This window comes from Pleuronectes platessa, chromosome 16 (genome assembly GCF_947347685.1).
Source record: "Pleuronectes platessa chromosome 16, fPlePla1.1, whole genome shotgun sequence".
Taxonomy (NCBI): Eukaryota; Metazoa; Chordata; class Actinopteri; order Pleuronectiformes; family Pleuronectidae; genus Pleuronectes; species Pleuronectes platessa.
The window spans coordinates 5,808,559-5,829,432 of record NC_070641.1 but is presented as its reverse complement, the minus strand read 5'-3'; the positions used below and the strand labels follow the sequence as shown (position 1 = coordinate 5,829,432).

Genomic DNA, 20,874 nt, shown 5'->3' with positions numbered 1-20,874 from the left:
ATTAGTGAGTGTGTGTTTGTGGGTCTTTGAACATTTGAAAGATCAGATCTTGGAGGTTCGCAGCTCTTTTGAATGCTGAGATGACCCTAATGTTTCTGTGCGCCACTGATCTCACAGCGCTTGGACTGGCTGGAGGCGCAGGAAACCGCCGCCGCTGCATCATGATGTCAGCGGCGCAGTTAGACGCGGACGCACATCTGAGCAGCCCCAGGTCCATCCCTCGGATTAGCGCTTGAGCCGCAGGATTTACCGGAGAGGTGCCTATAATTCACCGGGAGCGACGCGCCGAGTCAGGGCAGACGGGAGTGATCCAGTTTCACTTAATGTTCCTGCGGAGCCGTAGGTTTCTTTTTGAATATCATTGCGGGACGCATTTTGCGCACATGCCTCCAGGACCTTCCATACTTGACGCAAAGCTTTTCTGACCCCAGAAAAGCCTTGACCGAGTAACCGAAGTTGAGCAATGGCAGGTTGTACTCACGGCGCAGTTTTGGGGAACTTATTTGGTGGAGTCTGGTGTTTTCATTAGTCATCTGAGGAGGGATAATGTGTGTAGCTCCTGCTGCCAGTGGACACGTCTAATCCCACCCCCGATTACAGCGCACAGATGGATTGCTTCGTGCCGGCAAACCAGCCGACACCAGGGCCCGGTCACTTTCATTTGACCGCTATGCCTGCGTGTTGAATACTGAGTTAAAGTCATTTAAGGGCAGTTCAGCATCATTTGTACCTGGGTTCCCGGTTTCTCCTCCCGGCGGCGAAATGAGGAGAGCTGTGCTGAAAGAAGCCGCAAAACGATTCCCCTGGCTGGCCAATGTCACCTTGTACGGCTGCTTATTTGCCGGAGGTGACCTGGTCCATCAGCTCATAGCTCAGAACGAGCGCTTGGACTGGAGACACACCCGTAACGTGGCCATCGTGGCCATCAGTTTCCATGGAAACTTTAACTACTTCTGGCTACGAGCCCTGGAGAGGCGCTTCCCTGGAAAGTCTGCCGGGATGGTTCTCCGGAAACTGCTGCTTGACCAAAGCTTCGCGTCACCTTTGGCCACCAGTGTCTTCTACACAGGTGAGACTGTGATAATCTCACATATGATGTGTTTATGTCGAGGTTTCATTGAACCTTTCCTATTCCATGATTAAGCGTCAACTATTTGTATTCTTCTTTACAACTGTGACAATACAACCTCAGGAGGATTAATTGTAAGGCTAACTGTGTCACCATGCACTCAGACTCAGAGAGATGCGTTAAGAAAGGCAGAAATATGGGGATGTACTTTACAGACTTTACAGCTAGTGAGGTGATAAAGATTTATCTCAATTAAACATAATTTGGGCAAACCTGAGGAGTAAAACGAGTTGTTGGCTTGTGCGTAATGACGCACGGATGGTTATCTGTCTGTCCTGCAGGGGTGAGCGTCTTGGAGGGTAAAGATGACAAGTTAGAAGACTGGAGGGATAAGTTCTTCAACACCTGGAAGGTAAGAAAGGCCTCGGCAGCGTCAGTTGAATTAAAGTCACCTTCTCCTCGCACACAGTGGCGGCTGCTGTTGCTGCTGCTGCTCCTGACCAGATTAGCCTAGATTGTGCCGCGGCTGCAGGCACGACGCCCGGGAGCAAGCGGGGTAATTGAATCGAGACCTCAGCCAGAGGATAAAATGAATCAGCGAGTTCAGGACGTTTTGAAGCTGAATTCCTTCCAAATGTATAAAGCACTGCAGTGTCATGCTGCTGCACGGCGGTGTGATACACAGATATTTTACAAGTTCGAAGGCAGGAAAAGCACATTGTCTATGTCTGAGCTAAAATTGACCATCAATACAACTTATTTCCCCTTAATTAATTAACATTCATTGTTTCAAGAAATGTATGCAATCATCTATCAATTTCCCAAAGACAGAAGACCATTTACTCAACTTTTTATTCATATCGATCTCTCTTTTTTATTTTTGCTCTTTTCAAACATCAAATACGAAAATACGAAAATTAGAGATTTTTTATTGTTATTCAATACATATGTCTGCATTGCGAAGATACAAAATGATACCAAGTATCAGAAGCCAGAGGAGTATGAGTGAGATAATAAACAGTAACAATTTTGTTACTTGAGCATGTTCATTTGTTTAAAGAGGGAGGACACAGTTCATTTCTTTAGAAAAATGGTTCCCACATTCAACATATCCAGTGTAAACTGTAATTATCTTTAATGTGTATCTTCCTTTTGGATTCTGTTTAGCCCTTCAAAACACTCATCATGTCCTGTTTTCACTTTCAGACTGGACTCATGTACTGGCCTTTCATGCAGGTAAACGTCAACTCAGTTTGAGCCTTTTTTGGACATTTACTGCATTTCTTACCTAATGTGTTTTCCAAAAATAAGATATTAGAATATTTGTTGTCACGTTATTGTTTGACCAGAACTGTTTGACTTTAACTCCAAAGAAAGTGTACAAGGTAAAATTATCCAAGAGTAAGAGCACATTTTCCTGAGTCCCAGTGACAAGCTTAAATGTCATAACTGATGAAATTCTTAGACAACAAGGATACATTAATAATTGCTTCTTGACATTAGAAAATACTTTGAATGATTGAAATAATTGTTTTGATTTCAGCTATAAAAGATCCTCAGTACTGATCAGTAATGTTCCCACTGAGTAACCTCTGGTGACCATTTTCCTTTTCTCTTCCCTCTCATCTCACCCCCTCCTCACAGTTGCTGAACTTTGTCTTGATGCCATTATACTTGCGAACGGCTTTCATGGGCTGCTGCGCCTTCCTCTGGGCCACCTTTCTGTGCTTCTCGCGGCAGGACGGCGACGGCACGGCCACCGTGGCTCTGGCCTTTGTCATGGATCCCCGTAAAACATTAGAGGAGATGCGTGAGGCCCGGCTGGCCCGAAGAAAGCAAAAGACCCAGAAGGAAAACTGAAGGAAGGAGGAAAAGAGGGTCACCACGTCTGTCATTCAAGCCTTTGAGCTTGATAGCAGGACAGAAGGCGTTTTCCCTTTTGCTAAAACCAGCATTCTCAAAGTGAAAGTGTAGAGAGCTGAAGAGCATCTGTTTTTTCTGTCATTTACACTCACAAAAGTTTGACTGATATGGATTTCGAAGACCATTGTAGAAGTAAATATGAGGAATTCCCAAAGTACTGCAAGCACTGGACTTTACTACTTTTGCCTCTTTGAATACTCACATTGCTACATCACAATAGGGCAACATTTGGTTTCAAATGTGATCAACTTGGACAAATGGACTTCTCACTTTAAAGGGTATTTGAGTAGTGATAAGGGACTGCGGCTGGTTGTAGTCTATGCTGGTTTTAATGTGAGCCTGCAGTGAAGATCCTGAGATCAGATTTAAGGCCTCACTATTTCTTTACACTAGTCGTGCCTTCTTTTGGTGATAAGACCACTGCCCGCGACCCCTGGTCTACGAGCTGATGGCTGACTAGTGACTGGTCACTAGTTGTAATCAATGCACTGAGATATATATCCCAGTGCCATATATATATATATATATACATATATGCTTTTATATTGGGATGCACTGATGTATTAGCATAAGATCAGACCGACAGCATGAGATCAGACCGACAGTATAAGACAACAGGCTTTAAAGCCAAACCAAAACCATTGATGATAATATTCTGAAGACATCGAGTGGCGGCATTAGAGGAAAGGTCAGGATATCCTCAGAAACATTACAAGAGGATATTAGTGTAAATAAAGACATGAGAGTATACATATTCTTACCCAACTCAATCCCAATTAATTTATGCAGCAGTAAAAAAGATTATAGGCACATTTCTGAAAATATTGAACTTTCCCATCGAGGATAATGGTGATGCTAAGCTTAGCACTACCAGGGCTCATTATTTGTCGGTGCATCCCACTTATGTTGTGTGTCCTAGTTTTACCTGTTTAACCTGTTTCTATACTTTCTCATCCTGTCCTCTTACTTGAACGATCACATAGGTTGCCATCGGCCCAGATACCTTATCATGCAACACATCCAGTTACCTGCACCAGACCCATTATTTACTTTTGCGTAGATTTTAATTAGTGAAGTTGGAAGATTTGTGTAGTTTAATTCTATTTATCCAAAAGAGAGGGAAGAGAGTTTAATATTTAATTGCTTCATGTACAATAGATACACAGTTTTACGTCAGTGGTGTATAACTCTGTGATGTACATAATATTTATGGATTTCTGTTTTTCCATGTTCAACACGAAAATAAAACCTCAAATAATATTATTTATTGTTCAGAACATAGTAATATTGCATATAATAAACTGTGAGATTCTTAACTTTTTTGTTGCATCTGTATGATTGAACTTTTCTGTTGAGTGAAAACTTGTGTGTCCAATTTGACATAAGGGAATGGAAATTAAAAGTGATGAATAAATCAGTCAAACACTTCTCTCTTGTTGAATGGACGTGATGTCACTGCTGGGATTATTTTGTCTGGGAAAATGGTTCAGACATAAACATCAAAGACTGTTGAACTGGTAAGGCTGGTTTACCAACTGGTTAAAGATTCTCCAAAAGTCCCAGGTTTACTTCAATTAACCATTGTGAATATTAATAAATATGCAAATCAGAAAATTGCCCCACTGAAGTAGAATGTCCACTCTGATTGGTCCCCCATTCTTCGTGTGGATCTGGTCTGTGTCAAAAAAGTTTTAATCTATATTGAGCTTGTGAGGTCAAGACACAAGAGAGTGTGTTGTGAATAAAAGACAGACACGATTGTACTCGTACCACTCAAGTTCGGCCTGTATCATTAATTACAAGGCCAAAACACTTGTTTGTGCAGAAGACCTGTGTTGTTAATGTTAAATTTTTTTTTACGTCTGACCAAATTGTCTATTTTGTGTCTTCAGAGTCTAAGACTTTTTTATTATTTCCTACAAAGAGAAATCTGGGTAAGGAAGTATTATCTCACACAAAAGATCAGTTACCAACAATGAATTTATCTGGCGGATTTCCAGTGCATAAAGTACATAATTCTCTTCATTTTTCTGGCAATCATAAATAAACATTTTCAAATATTTTTTTCCTTGTTAGACTAAAAGTAAAAAATAAACATTTATATGAATATTTGGTAGTACAAACTTTTTTTTGTATAATCATATTGAAACATTACCTAAGATTATCAGTGAAATGTCAATAAAAGTTTTGATGCAATGCCAAAGATATTACTTAAACTTAAAGAAACGCCCCACTTTAAAAAATTTGAACGTAACACTGCTGATCTGATATTCCCCCTCTAAAATGACACATAGCTTAAAAATCAAGCTTTTTTCTTATGCTGGGATTTTTCATGTAAAATGAAGACTTTATCCTCATAATAATATGACCTTATACTCAAAATCCCAGATTTTTCTCTTCAAGTGGCCCTATTACTCTGCCAAATCATCGCAAGTGATCGTTGCGTTGCGATCTCGTTTTTTAATTCCAAACTTTAAAAAAAGCATGCAAGTTAAATTCTAAGCAGTGAAATATACCTATAGCCAAAGTTAAAGATATGGTCGCATGTCACTCTTAAAACATGTGTTTGAAACAAGGACAGATTGGATCTGTGTGTGTGTTCGTGTGTGTTTGTATACGGCAGCTATGCTCTGATGATGGTGTTCGTGGATTTACCAGGATCAGATAGGCCCGACTAATCCCTCTGAAAAGGACAGAGTTGATCCAGTGTGACCTCTGACACCACAAACAGGAAGTTAAATTATCCAATCAGAGCCAACGGACGGGTCAGGTGCTGTATAACTGAAACATAGCCACTGTACTTTACATCATATTAATGGCCAGATGCAGAAGAGGAGGAGGGGCATGAGAGGGAGCACTCTTTCCTGCATTAAGATTTAATACTTGAGAATACTATTACAAAATGATATAGCGGATATGAGTGTTACAGACAAGTTAATGTGATGCATGTGGATTCTTTCGTTTCAGCTGTTAATGACTCCATGCGAATAAAACACAGATGTTGTGTCTAAGCTCTTATTTCCGTTGTGTTGCAAAAGCCCCATTTGGATACAGCTGCACATAAAGTGGTTGTTATATTTACATGGGAAATTGCATAAATAAGAATACATTAATGTCTTTGAACATCACTGTTTGAATAAATGAAAAGTTATAACTTTTAGAGGTGCACACATGACCCTGACACACTGAGAAAATTGGCTCCCTTTAAAGACCCCCGTCCCCCCCTCCACACACAAACACACTCACTCACACACACACACACACATGCATACTTCCTGACTGAAAGTTGTTCACAGTCTCTTGGTGTCTCTTTATATTAATTTCTTCATCTCTTTGTCATTTTCATCTCTTTATTTTTCTTCTTGTTTTAGTTGTTTTAAGTCTCTTTGGGGTCATAATGTGTATTTATGCGAATTCTTCCTCTGTTTACAATTATTGTATTGTTTAATACTCTATCTCATGTAAGCCATAACAATGTGGGACTATTTTTTGTTTCTTCACTCACTCATTTCAGTAGAACGGTTTTGTCATTCTAGTTATTTTGTTGATTTTGACTTTATGTGAAGATTTCATGTTTCTTTATGATCATTTAGTATATTTGTAATAATTTTTGTTCTCCTTTTGATTGTTTTGTCTATTGTTTTGTGTGTCTTTGTGGTTGTTTTGAGTCTCTTCATGGTCAGAATGTGCGTCTTTGTGATTATTCTTCCTGTCTTTACAGTTATTTTGTATCTCTTTTTAGTTTTTTTTAATATCTAATTTTGGTCAATTTGTCTTCATGTTTTCAATTTTTTTCAGAAGCTTTGTTTGTTTGTTGTTTTTGCTCCTGTGGTTATAATGTGTACCTTTGATTATCCCTGCCTTGATAATTACTTCTCTCTCTTTTGGGTAATTTTCTATTCATTATGTGTGTCTTTATAATAATGTTATGTCTCTTGTCTGGTTGCAGTTGGGTCTCTTGCACATCGTATTATGTATCTGTTTATTGTTGTGTGTCTGTTTGGAATGGTTTGTGTGTCATCTTGGTAGTTTTCTGTCTGTTTCTCTGGTTTCCGGAGGTCACAATATGTAATTTCCCCCTCTATAATTGTTTTATGAATCTTTTTAATCGCATTGTGTCTTTTTCTAGTTGGTATTGTCTCCTAAGGGTGGTTCTCTGTGTCTTTTCGGTTGTTTGGTGTCTCTCTGTATCTCTCTCTGTTGTTTTGTGGCTCTTTTTTGTCGTTGTGTGTCTCCGTTGTCCTGTTGTGTCTCTTTGTGATCTGGGCTTTTCAGTCACTGGTAATCATGGTCGTTTACTTATAATCCATCAACACGTCTGGAGTCGACTGTGAAGATTATGCAGATATTCCTCTACACTTACATCACCTCTCTGATTGGACAACAACCCTGATCCCGCCTATCCTTATATGATTGACATTCAACGGACCAATAGCGTCGGTGAACTAGGCTGTCGTGAACTCATGATTGGTGGACTGCTTTGCACCATATGAATGGACGCTTGTATTGTTCGACGTCGTCCTGAAGCTTGAGCGAACTTTACCGGATCAAACTCCTGCAACACGTTTCTTTCTCTTCTTCTTCGACATTTGATTTGAGCGACAAACTGCTGGGTTGTGAAACCAGCGCACGAAGGAGGTCGAGAAAAAGGAAAACAACTCCTTCACGCCACGTTGAACGAAGCGAACTGCAGCTGAGAGTAAGTTACAGCTGTTTGTCTGAGCTGGGATTTAAACGGTTAACGCTAAACTCCGTTAGCCCAACTAGCTCATCTATCTGCATTTAGAAGCCGGCTAAGGAACATGCTGACTTTCTTATACCGTGTTGCTGCAGGTTAGTTGTGAATAGCTTGAGCTAACCGTCTCTAGTGTTCATTAAACAGGTGTTTCTAAAGATTCTAATTCCCGTTATCTTCTGCCTTAGGCTCCCGTTGTTTTGTTGTCGCCAGACTTCATGTTAGTCTTGTATTTACTTTTTATCGCATCTTACTGATTTAAACAATGTTTTTATGAATCGTTAGAATTAATTATTTAGTTAGTCATACATTGTATATTCAAGAACAACGTTATTAAAAGTTGGTTCAAACTCATTCATTTGATTTTACCGTTATCTCTCCCAGCTAAGCGCACTGCTGCACCCAGAGTCTAAGAAGCTGGGATCTTATCTGAAATACAGAGCTTATTGTTGTTTCACACACAGGCCAAATTAACATGACATTGCAGGAAAGTCGTATGTAATCACGTGCTGCCATAACTAATGTTATTCTATTAAGCGGTGTACGTTGACAGTAAACGCCCGGAGCTCGTCTAAATGTCTTGTTTCACTGGAACCCTAGATCAGTGTTGGTGGGTTACCGGAGAGTCAGCTCTCCATCTGGCCTGGAGATGGGGGATCCAGAGCCTCCTGAGTTTGGGTCCCTGGAGGAGGAGCTGGAGTATTGGAAGGAAAAAGCTGCCAGGCACCAACAGAGGTGTGGTTCCCCCCGTGTTTATGTTTGTTTATTTAGTTCCCCGTTAGCCAGTACTCTTCCTGGGACACCCACATGTTTTCTGTATTAGTACTTTAATAAAAGAGAAACATTAACACACAACCACATCACTTATACAAACAAAAAGACTCACAACTCACAATACAGTGACTAAAAAGCCTAACCAACATCAAATCAAAACTGCCCTATCCTATTATAGCTCGATATTAAGGAATTACTTCATAAATCTTCAGATCAACAAACAATTAAATCCTATAAGAAGGTACGTAGTGCTCGGCCGCAAATAAGATCTTATTCATGTCTTATTTTCTAAAATCAAACTTTATGAATTCTAGGCCACCTTTGCATGTTAATAATTGTCCTCTGTATTAAACTAGTTATACATGGAGGCAACAGGAAATTACCTTCGAGACTGGGAAAAAATTATAAATTACTATAAAGTTACTGGATGTTGGTGTTAATAGATGAGAAAATGTTTTCACTCACAACTTAAAAAGTCTTAAATGATTTAACTCTGTTCACATTATAAAGTTATATATTTACAATGAGAATACATATTTCCTTAACTTCCAACACAGTCAAAAAATATTTTCAGACTTTCCAAAATTACATCACAAAGCCCCTAAAGTCCGCCAGATGACATTTTAACTGTTATACAAGTTTAAAAAGTTAATATTGTGCCAATAAAATAACAACTTGTTGGCACAACTTCGAACCTTCCAGTGCCTCTTGTTCTCTGTAGTAAATTCTTTAAAAAATAATGAGTACTTTGTGTTTCGCTCTCCATTTCAGTTTGTAGAAATATGAGTCCATAGAAAATCCTGAAAGACAAACTATCATGAACACTGAGGTGTTTTCATTTTAAACACTTTTCTGTGGTGTTAAGACTTTTGTGTAAAATCCGCGAATGACAGATCTTCTTTCAGTGGGAAAATGGTCGGGTTGTGTTTTTCATCCAAACACGTCTGGTTTAGACTTGGTCTGTTGGTTCTATGTGAGACTTGTTTGCCAAATTAATTAATTAATTATGCAAACAGAAACGGTGTTAAAGAATAACATAACAAGTGATTTTTTCATTCTCTGCGTCTCTTTGCGATCAGTGCGGAGGAAGTTCAAGAGGAGCTGCAGGAGTTCCAGCAGATGAGTCGTGACTACGAGGGCGAGCTGGAGACGGAGCTGAAACAGTGTGAGGCGCGAAACCGCGAGCTGCTTGCCGCCAACGAACGCCTTTGTATGGAACTAGAAAACTATAAGGTACCACATTGCAGCGTAACAAATAAACAAGAAGTTGAAAATAAAGACATTTAAAACTTAGAAATGAAACGCAGAGAAAGTTATCAAAGCTCAAACTCTGTGAAAGATGAATAAACACTTCAGCTGTGGATGGTTAAATAGTTTTGCAATAAAAGCAGTTCTGCCTTACTGCACCATGATAGATGGAGTAGTCATGTTTCTTTAGGAGTTGTACAATTGTTCACAGCCAACTGGACTTTCCTTCGGTTCTCAAAGACATGTCACCTCTCATCTCAAAGAGGCCTCTTCATTTCTTATTGACTCAATGGAAGTTTCAGGTGTTTAACCTCTGTAGGTCTGTTGAGTCGTTACTTTAAACAGGCAGGAAACAGTTTGGCCTTTTTGATTGGGCAGTGCACATTGAAGATGACAGAAGCCTCAACACACAGACTCGAATTGAACAATTCATACTCTTTGACTCACATCACCCACTGGAACTCAAGCTTTACGTCATCAGAACCTAACACTGCAGCTCACAAAACATACACACAAGGACCGCATGCAAGGTGAAGGATCAAAAACCAATCAGGGCAAGAACTAGAAACAATGTAGTGATTCCATATGTTACTGAGTTTTTCTTACAAATGCCACGTACATGTACATTTAAAGCCCAGCAGCACCCAGAGACAGAAGCTTGTTCACCTAAAGATAAAAACACCCAGAGACAAATGGAACAATGTGGTTTATGCAGTCAAATACAATAAGGGTTGCTCAGACCTAAACATCAGGGAAACAAAACAACCAATACGCAAACTCAACAGTTCACTCAGACTCAAGGACTTTAAATATTTACTTCTAACCGCCTTGCTTCCAGAAGCATCTCTAATGCAAGTCAGTGCTTAATTTGCTTTTATAGCTTTTACTGAGGCTTAACGCTGCTTTATGAGGGTTGTCCAAAAGTGCCAAGTTATTTTAATAACATGGAATCAACTGACTGCCTGTTTAAAGTGGATCTGACTGGTTATTTCCCTATTTATCAGCTGATATTAGTTGCATTTTATAGCTCCTGTTTGCCTGTTATGAATAGACTCCATTGGTGCTCTTGTCTGAACACAAACACACACACACACACACACACACACACACTTTCACAGAGGACTTATTCAGGGTGGGAAAAAGCAGCTGATGCCTCCTGCTTGTTCTGTGTCTGGAGGGGATGGGAGTTCTTCCATCAGACTGCAGTAATGTCACAGTTCACTCACACCATTTTCTCTCCTGACAAAACAAGTTTATCTTCCTTCTGAGAACAGATCCATTAACTGCCGTTAGGCTGGAATGGTGCATACATCACAAAACAGTGCAGATCATGAACTTGTAATGTCCTTAATTGAATGAATCCACATAATCTTCAAATTTCAATCTGCGAGGTCTGGATTTTTATTTGGACCTGCACCAAATTTCACTGATTCATAGATATGAGTCCTCTTAATGTTTGATTTCTTCATCAAGAACCATGAATCATATCTTGCATTGTTGAAAAAGGGGATTAAAAATGGCTGCGTCTTCCCTCTGTCTAGATCCATGACAAATGTCTTTTGTCCCATTGCAATCCTACCAAGTTAAACAATTATAAACCTATATTTATTCAAATATGCAGTTAAGGAGACTTGTGCTCCCTGTCAGCGCAGTAAACCTGCCTTATCTCAGACAGCATGCATGTCCAGTATGCAGAGATTTCGTGGAATTTTGCTCTAACATGCTGAAGCTTGACACAGTGTCGTGCTGTGTGATGCCTGTTCTTGTGCGAGCCTCAGAGTGTCTCCTAAGATTGGTACAGACCATAATTTACCATTATAATATAAATAATTGCAAATTTCCGGCACTCAGAGTTTTCACTGTGTTTAAACATAATGCAGTAACAGAGTGGTAGTAATTCCACCCGTTCTCCTGGTCCAGACAGTGAAGCTAATGTGGATGTGCCTGAAACCTGTTAGTCTCTGGACTGACCAGCAGAGGGTGACTCCACTAGTCTTAAAATAAGTCAGTTTCTATAGAAGTCTATTAGAAAATGATTCTAATTCTCAACTGATTTAATGTCAATTATCAATTTACTGAAGAGGTTATCTTCATGATGGGAATGATTGTATCATGACATCATCATGAAATTATGTCACAGTCTAGTAAAGCATTAGCTAAACAGTCAATTTCACACTTAGATCAACCAATCCTTTCTCATCACATGGTATGAATGAATGACATCATTGTAATTGATCCTCAACTCTCTTCCTCCTCTGTGTTCTTTATCTTTTTTTCCCCTCCTAAAACCGGGGCTGGTCTCCTACCAGGAGAAGTATGAGATGCATCACTCCGAGGCCTGTCGGCAAATTGCCAGCCTGGAGGGCGACCTGGCTGAGACCACGGCCGTCAGAGACCAACTTCACAAATACATCAGAGAGCTGGAGCAGGCCAACGATGACCTGGAGCGAACCAAGAGGTCAGGAAGCACAAATAGTGTTGAAGGCCATTTTTGGTGATTGTGCTCTACCATAGAAAAAAAAATGTGTCCAAGTTCTGAACACAAACCACTTGTTTTTCATAGTCTGACTAAATGGCTTTTAGTCATGATGACTGTAGAGAGAAATTAGGCGAGTTGTTGACTGTGTTACTCCCTTTGCTGTGAATAGTGCAGTTTTTTTAAACTTCTTTTTAAGTTTTAAGGACACATTGTCTTTGTACAAATCAGGAAAAACCCAAACAATTTATAGCCTCAAGTATTTCCAAGATCATCGATGTCCTGATCTGCATTTGATTACTGTGATCAATTATTTAAATTTATATGGAGCGATGCCTGCAACCTAGTTCCTGGCTGCTCTAATCATGAGATGTACCTCACTCTCCACAACACACACCCACCCTAGCAGGTGGTCTATTTAAATGGTTTTGTATTTATATAGTGCTTTTCTAGTCTTGATGACCACTCAAAGCGCTTTACAGTACAGTTTTACATTCACCCATTCACACAACCATTCATACAGCGCATCTATTAGCAGCACTTTGTTGTTATGAGTGGCAATTCGGGGTTCATAACTTGCCCAATGACACTTCGGCATGCAGATGGGGAAGACTGGGGATCGAACTGCCGACCTTCAGGTTGGAGGACGACTGCTCTACCTCTCAGCCACAGCCGCCCATCTCTGCCTATTTCAGCAGAGAGAAAAGTCCGATCATCCCTTTTGCTTGCACTGTTGCTGCACTATTGGTACGAGTTGCTTCAGCCCCTCCACCACCCCAGCATTCACCTGTAGGCTCTAACGTGAGGTTACAAGTGTTTGCTCATCACTCCCATCATTCCTGTGTAATCATATGGGGGATTGATTAAGTTGGAGCCTAGACCCCAAACACTAAACCTGTTACATTGCTGCATAAAACATGCTTAGAAAATATAATAATGTTGAAGTTTAAACTTTTTTTCTTGATAAATTCGAAAATCACCCCACTGAACTGTTTAGGAGCTGACTGGAATTAAGAGCTGCAGTATCTGCAGAACGTGCAGATTCCACATCTGGTCATTTGCCTAATAATGCCTAATTTCTAATACACAGAATCATTTCACATCATCCAATGACGTCTCAATTTTTTGCCCTGTGTGTTTCAGGGCAACCATCATGTCACTGGAGGACTTTGAGCAGAGGATGAACCATGTGATAGAGAGAAATGCTTTCCTCGAGAGTGAGCTGGATGAGAAGGAGAATCTCCTGGAGTCTGTTCAAAGACTGAAGGACGAAGCCAGAGGTAGAAAGATTTAAAACACAATACCCACACCTAATATGACTATTACTGTGTGAGTCTGATTCCAGTCTAAAACATAAATACCCCGTAAAAAACTATTTTCTTCAATGTCAATGAAGAAAATGACAGTGAATGTTACTGTGTGTGGCGGGGGGGGGGGGGGTTTAGACCTGAGGCAGGAGCTGGCAGTGCAACAGAAACAGCAGGTACAGGAAAGGAAGCCGTCTCTCAGCAGCGTCGTCAAAGAGCCTCCATCATCTTCCTCCACCTCCCCCACGGCCGGGCTGCCCACCCCTCCTCTCACCCCTCCAGGTAAAGGAACTGAGGACAAAACCATGTCTCTGCCCTCTAACCAGCCCATCCCGTCTGCCACCACCACCACCACGCCGTCCAGACCTCCAGCCCAGTCTGACTACTTCACCACACCTCCGCCCTCCAGCAGCAGAGGTCAGTTCATCAGCTGCTCGGGAGGGAGCAAGTTTGTGTTGGGGTTTTTAAACTACAACGTGGGAAATGAACGTAAGCAGCCAGATGGCACACTGTGTTTTGATGCCGTGGACTGGTTCATGTCGTTGGAACACTTGCTCTCAGGCTGCAGGGAAACCATCTTTACAGTCGTCACCTTGAACTTGTTGCAGTCTGTGCTGCAGTTTTCTTTATTACTGCCGACATGATAGGCGCATTTTATTAACTTCACCAAGGAGGTTAAGTCTTCATCTGCGTTTGTTTGTCTGTCTCTGTGTTAGTTAGCAGGATTGAGAAAAAAAAAAACTGAAATGATTTGTATGAAAATCAGGGTTCAACCTTTTGAAATGTTGTTTTGGATATGGATCGGGGGGGCATCTATGACTTTTTCCTTCCACTTTCTTCAACATTGTGAGCTAGAAAAACGTTCAACTTTTTTGTTGATTTCTCAGAAAATAATTAATGGATCTTCTTTTTCTTAAATATAGATTAACCAAATCTAATCTAATAAAATCAATTAATAGTTTAAGTTTAATAGACCAAAATTATGGTACATCTTGAGCCAGGAATATTATAATGTAATACTAACATAGCACAGGATTCCTAATCTAATCAATTAGTTATTCAAAAAGAAGATTCTGGTAATTGATTTGTTTTATATCACTGTGAAGTGTATCTGGACTGATCAGCTGGTTTGTGTCTGCAGGTGAAAGCCTTTCAGCGACTCCTCTCACCACCTCGGTGAGAATCTCGGCCCTCAGCATCGTCGGGGAACTTCTGAGGAAAGTCGGGGTGAGAACGGCTCTTGTGATTTTTGACCTAGTGCTCTCATGGACATAAGAGAACTTCTGTGTTAGATGAACTGTGACAAATCAACCTGTTCACACTCTGTGCTATTTATCATATCATGACCTGTCATGTGACGCTGCACACTGCCTCCGGTTATTCTTCTCTGTGGCTCATCAAACAGCACAAACAGATGCTTCTCCCTGAGCTCAAGAGTTAATTGATTTGGAGAAGCAATATACTGCAGAGTGAATAGTTGTCGTAATGTGTCCATTTTCCTCGTGTTTTCAAAGTGTGAACAAATCGAACAAGAACTCGGTCTGTGCAAAGACTGTAGTGTTGGGTTACATTCACTGACAAAGATCCTCCTGTCATGTATTTTTATACTTTGAGGCAAAATGCATTTTAATGCTCATGTTAAACAACACACACATAATTAATTTTAATCAAATATCCACAAAACAAGAGAATACAGAACTAAGTGAACATAAAATATGTATTTATGTAAAATAAAAGTCTGTCTGGCTTTAATACCTTGAGTACTGTTCATCACATCATCTTGACTAAAAAGGTGATCAGCTGTTTGTGCAGCAGCAGTGGCACCTCTGTGGACAGCAGCAGGTGTTCACCAGCCTAAAATGACAGAAACAATCTTTTAGACATTTTAATTGAACATTTACTTGACTTATTGTGATCTATACTGCAGCCAGCCACCAGGGGCTGATCCAGACACTTTGTCTTCACTCCTGGGGAGCTGTCATGTTGTTCCATCTTAACATACAGTCTATGGGCTGGATCGCCATGGAATTTTATTCATGGTTCTTTGAGGATACATTTTAATAACTGGTGACCCTCTTGTGCCACCATGAGGTTGAAATTTGCGGTTGTGGAAGGAATGTCTTAAAACAGTTGAACCTTTATTTCCACCTCATTTCTTATAGAACCTTGAGTCTAAACTGGCATCGTGTCGGGAATACGTCAACGAACAGACAGCTAATCGCAGAGGTCAAGCCGGAGGACAGGGGGCGCCGACGAGCCAGAACTCCTCAGAAACCCCTCCTACCAACGGCCTTTACAACAAGGGGTGAGGTGCTCTGTCCTGTAGGGAGCAACAGGTTTAAGAGATGTTTACGAGTCTAATGGTCGGATGGATAAACGTATACATAAATACGAACCTCCTGTTCTTTCTTTGTCACGATCATGTCATTGTCGTCATAACGCTTGATGGTGTTGGAGAGTGATCGGAGAGGAGCAGAGAAAAATGTTCATATCTCAAAAACTTTAAAATGTGCACATTTGGTGCATTCGGCTGTAGAAATGTTGTAGATTAATGTTTTTTGTGTGTTTTTGTATTTATCTAATTTAAAACGCAATTTCTGTACTTAAGTTATCTATTACCTTGTGCAGATTTTAGAAAAATTTACTATTTGGAGATTCTCACATCACAGTTAAAAATGTAAACACTGGCGTAGCATTTCTATTTTAAAGTAAATTATCCTTTGTGTTTATTTTTGATATTCCTTGTTCCCTGTGCCATATCTCCTGAAAGCAGCAAATATTGTCTCGTTATTCAAAAGTTAAAATTCTTTTGAAGCATGTTTGTGAGTGAGATAGAAGCCGCAGAAGAAGCTCTCTGATCGTGTCTGCCATGTTTCGACAGGCTGGTGAAGCGGTTAGACTTTGGTGCGGGACACAAAATGCTGCTGTGAAAACATCCTCCACCTCCATCCTCTGAGCTGCTCTCCTCCTCCTCCTCCTCCTGTCCGTCCAGCCTGGATCCCTCAAGCACGTAACGGTACCGTGTCTCGCACATTATACTGGTGGTTTCTGCTTCAGGACACAGGACGCTCTAAAAGGAAGCTTCCGTGATGAAATGGATGGAAATGTTACTGCAGATACTCTGGGATGTCTGTCACCAGCTCTTTTTTGAGCACTCGCACTTAGCTTGATACACCTTCTTGGAGTCGTGCTGCATGTCAACACCTCACCTTCTTTGTTTGGATTTGCCAATTATTTTTTGTGTGTGCTATTTTTCTTTTATGTGTGTGTGTTTCACTCTAAAGGTGTGTTCAGTGAATCTTTACAGAGAGAATTAAACTGTCAGAATTGACAGATGCATGTTCGCGCTGCGTTGTGATGGAAGGAGACCAGGAATCATCCTCTCAAATTTATAATGTTTATTTTCACATTACTCTAGTGGAGGATGAATGTCCAGAAGGAAATAGCAGGAACAAAAGGACACCAGTCAGTACTACAGATTTATCTTATATACATTATTGCGGCTGCTGCTGCAATGTCATGAAATAGTAATTAGTTTTAATTTGAAATGACCGATACAGGAAGTGGAGTATAGATAAATACAGATGGTCAACATGGTGGCTCCTAAAAGGGAAGCGAGTGTCTTCACTGACCTCTGATGGCAAGCTGCAGTATAACGCCGGGTTCACACTGGATGCGGAAGCGACACCAAAGCGTGGCGTAAGCGCTAATCCCTAGCGCGCCGGCGCTTGGCTGTTCACACCGGACGCTGAAGGGCCGGGCAGCGCTAATAATATCACCTGTTGATCCAGTAGTATTCAAGCATATACTTGATATAGCATAGCATATATGCTCCAACATTAAGCAACAGCGTCCCAACATTTGTCTTTTGGTGTTTTTTTTATACAACATGTTCCGAGGATCATACAACTCACTGTACTTCTCCCCCCCCTCTCTCTCTTTTATCTTTATGACTGTATGTGTGGCTGTAGTGGATGGGCAGAGGGGGACATTTAATAATGTGGTTGGTAAAAGTGGTAAAATTAAAACTCAGCAGAAGGCGAATTCAAAGTATGGGATGCATATTTGATCATTTATATCATATAAAATATTTCATCAATATCGGTTAAAATTTTAACATTTTTCAGCTGTTTTTTAAGGCTTGGCGCTGCGCTTACGCCAAGCTTTGGCGTCGCTTCCGCGTCCGGTGTGAACCCGGCGTAAGTCATAATCCCCACCTCCTCCATGTGTGTAGATCGGACATGGCCAGAACAAAAGTCAAATATTCTCAAAGATGGTTTCTGTTATAGAAGGTAGTTCCTATCACACTGGTGTTTGTTTAAGTGTTTGTGTTTCTGATAAGTTTGTTTTTAACTAATTATTTCATCCCCTATATTGCAATGACACTGGATCCAAATTAAGGCTTTGGCGCAAGATGGCGGCGTTCGTATCCAAGATATTCTGGCTTGATTTCTGAACAGCGGGAAAAAGTGGAAGGGTGTCATCTATGTTTAATTAAAGCGATCGACCATCGCTGCCACCCTCTCCCATCATAAAAAAACTATGTTCAGCTGTAGAGAAACACTTTGTAGCAGATGTCCACAAGGGCTGATACTTTTCCAAAAAATCTATCAGATGACAAACAATTTGTGTGAATATACGAATGCCCTCTTATTTGTGTCTTCCATTTTCATAGCAAAACCCTGATGGTTCAAAAGAGCATGCAGAAGGTCAGGTTCATAGTGAGCGCCCTCTGCTGTATCATGAGACAAACTGCTTTAGACCGAACAAGTCATTATAGTTCAATAATGAACTGTCTCCCACACACGTTTGAATGAATGTGAATATATCTAGTAACAAATGACAGTCGTGATCTCTGTGCTTTTACTTTTGATGTTTGTTAAACACAAACTTGCACAGTTAAAGTGTTTGTTTTTTTGTCTGAACACACCTTGAAAGTGTTTGAGAACAAAATACTGTAAGGGCACTTTTATCTTCACAAGAACAGAGGGTCTTTTTAAATACTACTTTTATATTTATACCACATTGTCAACCAAGGGACAATTTACTTCCTTGTAAATGTTGTCAAATAATGGGTTTGCAAAATAGCAAGATCTGTTTCGACAACCAAGCGCCACTAATCCAAGTGAGAATGAAAAAGAATAATTGTCCCTTGTTTTACTGTTTTGATCCAGAAAATAATCTTTTAAAAAAAAATATTTTACAGAAACTAGTTTCCTAACCCTAGACTGCAGAAGAACGCAGACTTTGAATCTGTGTTGTCAGCCAATCTTCTCTGAAGAGGTGATTGGAAGTACGGATTTACCTCCCACTGCCGTTGTTATTTGTCACTGTGGAAAGAATACTTGTATAATGCTCAAAGGGAAATGGACTGAATTGAGCTAACCTGCAACAAGAAAGTAACAAACACCACGTGTGAACATGATAAACTGAGACACCGGTCAACCATGTTTTCTAACGTGCTGTATCTCTCTGGGAGCCTTAATGTTTTAATGAAACTTGGCCTTTCAAAAGACGTTTTTGAAGGATGTTGCTTCACCCAGTGGCCATGAGTGGTCCTGCATCATAAACCTGCCTTAATAAATACAGTTTTCTAACGTTGTATTAAATGTGAAAGGAGTTGCTTATTATGATTATCGTCGTCTCTGCTCTCTGCTCGCGCCATGGTAGCTTCTAGCTTCATCATTGTTTTTTTGGGGGGGAAATATCTCTTCCAATTTAGCAGATGAGACATGGAGCAGACTAAAGGGTAAAAGTGAATGTTTTTTTTTATTACCTCAGCACAGGGGGTAATGACGTATGGATGTATTCACCCCTGTCTCTTTGATTGTAAGCAAAACCATGCCAAAACTACTGGACTGGTTACCATGAAACTTGGTGGAAGGATGAGGTATGGGTCAGGGATGAACCCTTTACAGTTTGGTATGGATCCTGATCAGAAGGCGGATCCAGACACCCTTTTTTTTTTTTTATCACTATCTTTAACATTTTGAGATTGAAGATGTTTATTTGTTGCCATTTTCAATATTTTCCCGTAGAATAAGTCATGGACCTTTCAGAAAAAAAGTACGACATTTTCATGGCAGGGATATCTGAGAGTGTATCAGAATCAGAAGTATTTTATTGCCAAGTAGGTTTACACCTACAAGGAATTTGCTCTGTTAATTGGTGCTTACAATTAACATAAAAATGCAATAATATAAAAACGCAATAAATACAACATACATAGGAAAAGCAATAAAAAATTGAAAACCAGTATATATTTATTCACTGTTTACTTCTTATTTACTCACTTTTTTCCAATATCTATACAAAGTAACATTTATTTTGACATAAACATTTCTGAATAAAAATATAACAGATAAAAGATGTAAAAAGTGATATGCAAAACAGTAAACAGTGTCCAATTGCAATATGTAATGCAGTATAATATAATATGATATGATGTAATGTGTTAATTTAACACATCCTCAAGGTGTGGGGGCGGAATAAAAGTCCTAGTCAGGTGGGGGTCCCGGGCCTTGTTGATGAGGCCAACTGCAGCCGGGAAGAAGCTGGTCTTGTGGCGGGAGGTTTTGGTCCTGAATGTGATTGGTTGCAGTTTGATTGAATTGCTGTGACGGTTGGGCCTCAGCAGATGAGCTCTATTGAATCACATTCTAGTTAGTTATTTGATGATATGAAAACCGAGTGAAATGTTATGATTGACAGCTAAGACTCATGATTATACTGTGACCACACTCTATGAACAGTAATGTGCAGACTGTGTCTCCAAATGAACTGTAAAAGATGGCGGCTCTCGTATCCAGGATTGTTTGTCTTCACATATGGATAGTGGGTGGAGGTGGAGAGGTCATTGATCCTCTTTGTATGCAGTCATCAGTGGAGCCTTAAACTTACAGTGTAATATTATCAGCTCAGCAGATGAGTACATGATGCTTCTGTTTTAAATGGTGAAATTAGTGAATCCACTTCTGTCTTTTCAGGAGTGAAAGTGGTGAACTTCAGTGAAGGCTACTTGTGTTATATGTTAAAAAGAGAAAAGTATGTAACAATTGTAGTGTTGTAGACTTTAGCTCTGCTGTAGGGTTACTTATTGTGGTTCAGTCGCTGACTCAGCAGCAGGTTTCAGTGAAGGGCAGAGCTGGAAAACAAGACTTGATGTTTTCTTTTGCCTTTTGTCTTGTGACTCTATCAAACTACCGACATGCTCAGATATGAAACAAACTGTTCTGATGTGTTGTTTTTACTTTAAGTGCTGCTTGTGATGCTTCTCAAAAAGCAATAAAACTTGAAATGGAAAGAAAGTCACTCAGTTTACTCGAGTTTATAAACGTAAAGA

At 40.1% G+C, this 20,874-nt stretch overlaps 2 protein-coding genes across 2 annotated transcripts; both read left to right on the top strand.

Moving 5' to 3' along the window:
* Positions 1–213: 213 nt before the first annotated feature.
* mpv17l (MPV17 mitochondrial membrane protein like) lies at positions 214–4,420 on the top strand. Its single transcript, XM_053443498.1, has 4 exons — positions 214–1,069; positions 1,411–1,481; positions 2,276–2,305; positions 2,714–4,420. The coding sequence occupies exons 1-4, from the start codon at positions 763–765 to the stop codon at positions 2,927–2,929; spliced, it is 624 nt and encodes a 207-aa protein (XP_053299473.1). The 5' UTR covers positions 214–762; the 3' UTR covers positions 2,930–4,420.
* Positions 4,421–7,489: 3,069 nt separating this feature from the next.
* On the top strand, positions 7,490–20,839 carry LOC128458601 (nuclear distribution protein nudE homolog 1). Its single transcript, XM_053443497.1, has 9 exons — positions 7,490–7,691; positions 8,328–8,462; positions 9,581–9,734; positions 12,059–12,207; positions 13,369–13,505; positions 13,671–13,949; positions 14,674–14,759; positions 15,695–15,837; positions 16,414–20,839. The coding sequence occupies exons 2-9, from the start codon at positions 8,377–8,379 to the stop codon at positions 16,460–16,462; spliced, it is 1,083 nt and encodes a 360-aa protein (XP_053299472.1). The 5' UTR covers positions 7,490–7,691; positions 8,328–8,376; the 3' UTR covers positions 16,463–20,839.
* The last annotated feature ends 35 nt before the right edge of the window (positions 20,840–20,874 follow it).

What these genes read in the sequence shown, in the direction of transcription:
- mpv17l (XM_053443498.1), top strand. Translation starts at nt 763, where the DNA reads ATGAGGAGAGCTGTGCTGAAAGAAGCCGCAAAACGATTCCCCTGGCTG. An exon ending in CACCAGTGTCTTCTACACAG is followed by an intron (nt 1,070 to 1,410) that starts GTGAGACTGTGA and finishes TCTGTCCTGCAG; the next exon opens with GGGTGAGCGTCTTGGAGGGT. An exon ending in TGTACTGGCCTTTCATGCAG is followed by an intron (nt 2,306 to 2,713) that starts GTAAACGTCAAC and finishes CCCTCCTCACAG; the next exon opens with TTGCTGAACTTTGTCTTGAT.
- LOC128458601 (XM_053443497.1), top strand. Translation starts at nt 8,377, where the DNA reads ATGGGGGATCCAGAGCCTCCTGAGTTTGGGTCCCTGGAGGAGGAGCTG. An exon ending in TGGAACTAGAAAACTATAAG is followed by an intron (nt 9,735 to 12,058) that starts GTACCACATTGC and finishes GTCTCCTACCAG; the next exon opens with GAGAAGTATGAGATGCATCA. An exon ending in AACTTCTGAGGAAAGTCGGG is followed by an intron (nt 14,760 to 15,694) that starts GTGAGAACGGCT and finishes CATTTCTTATAG; the next exon opens with AACCTTGAGTCTAAACTGGC.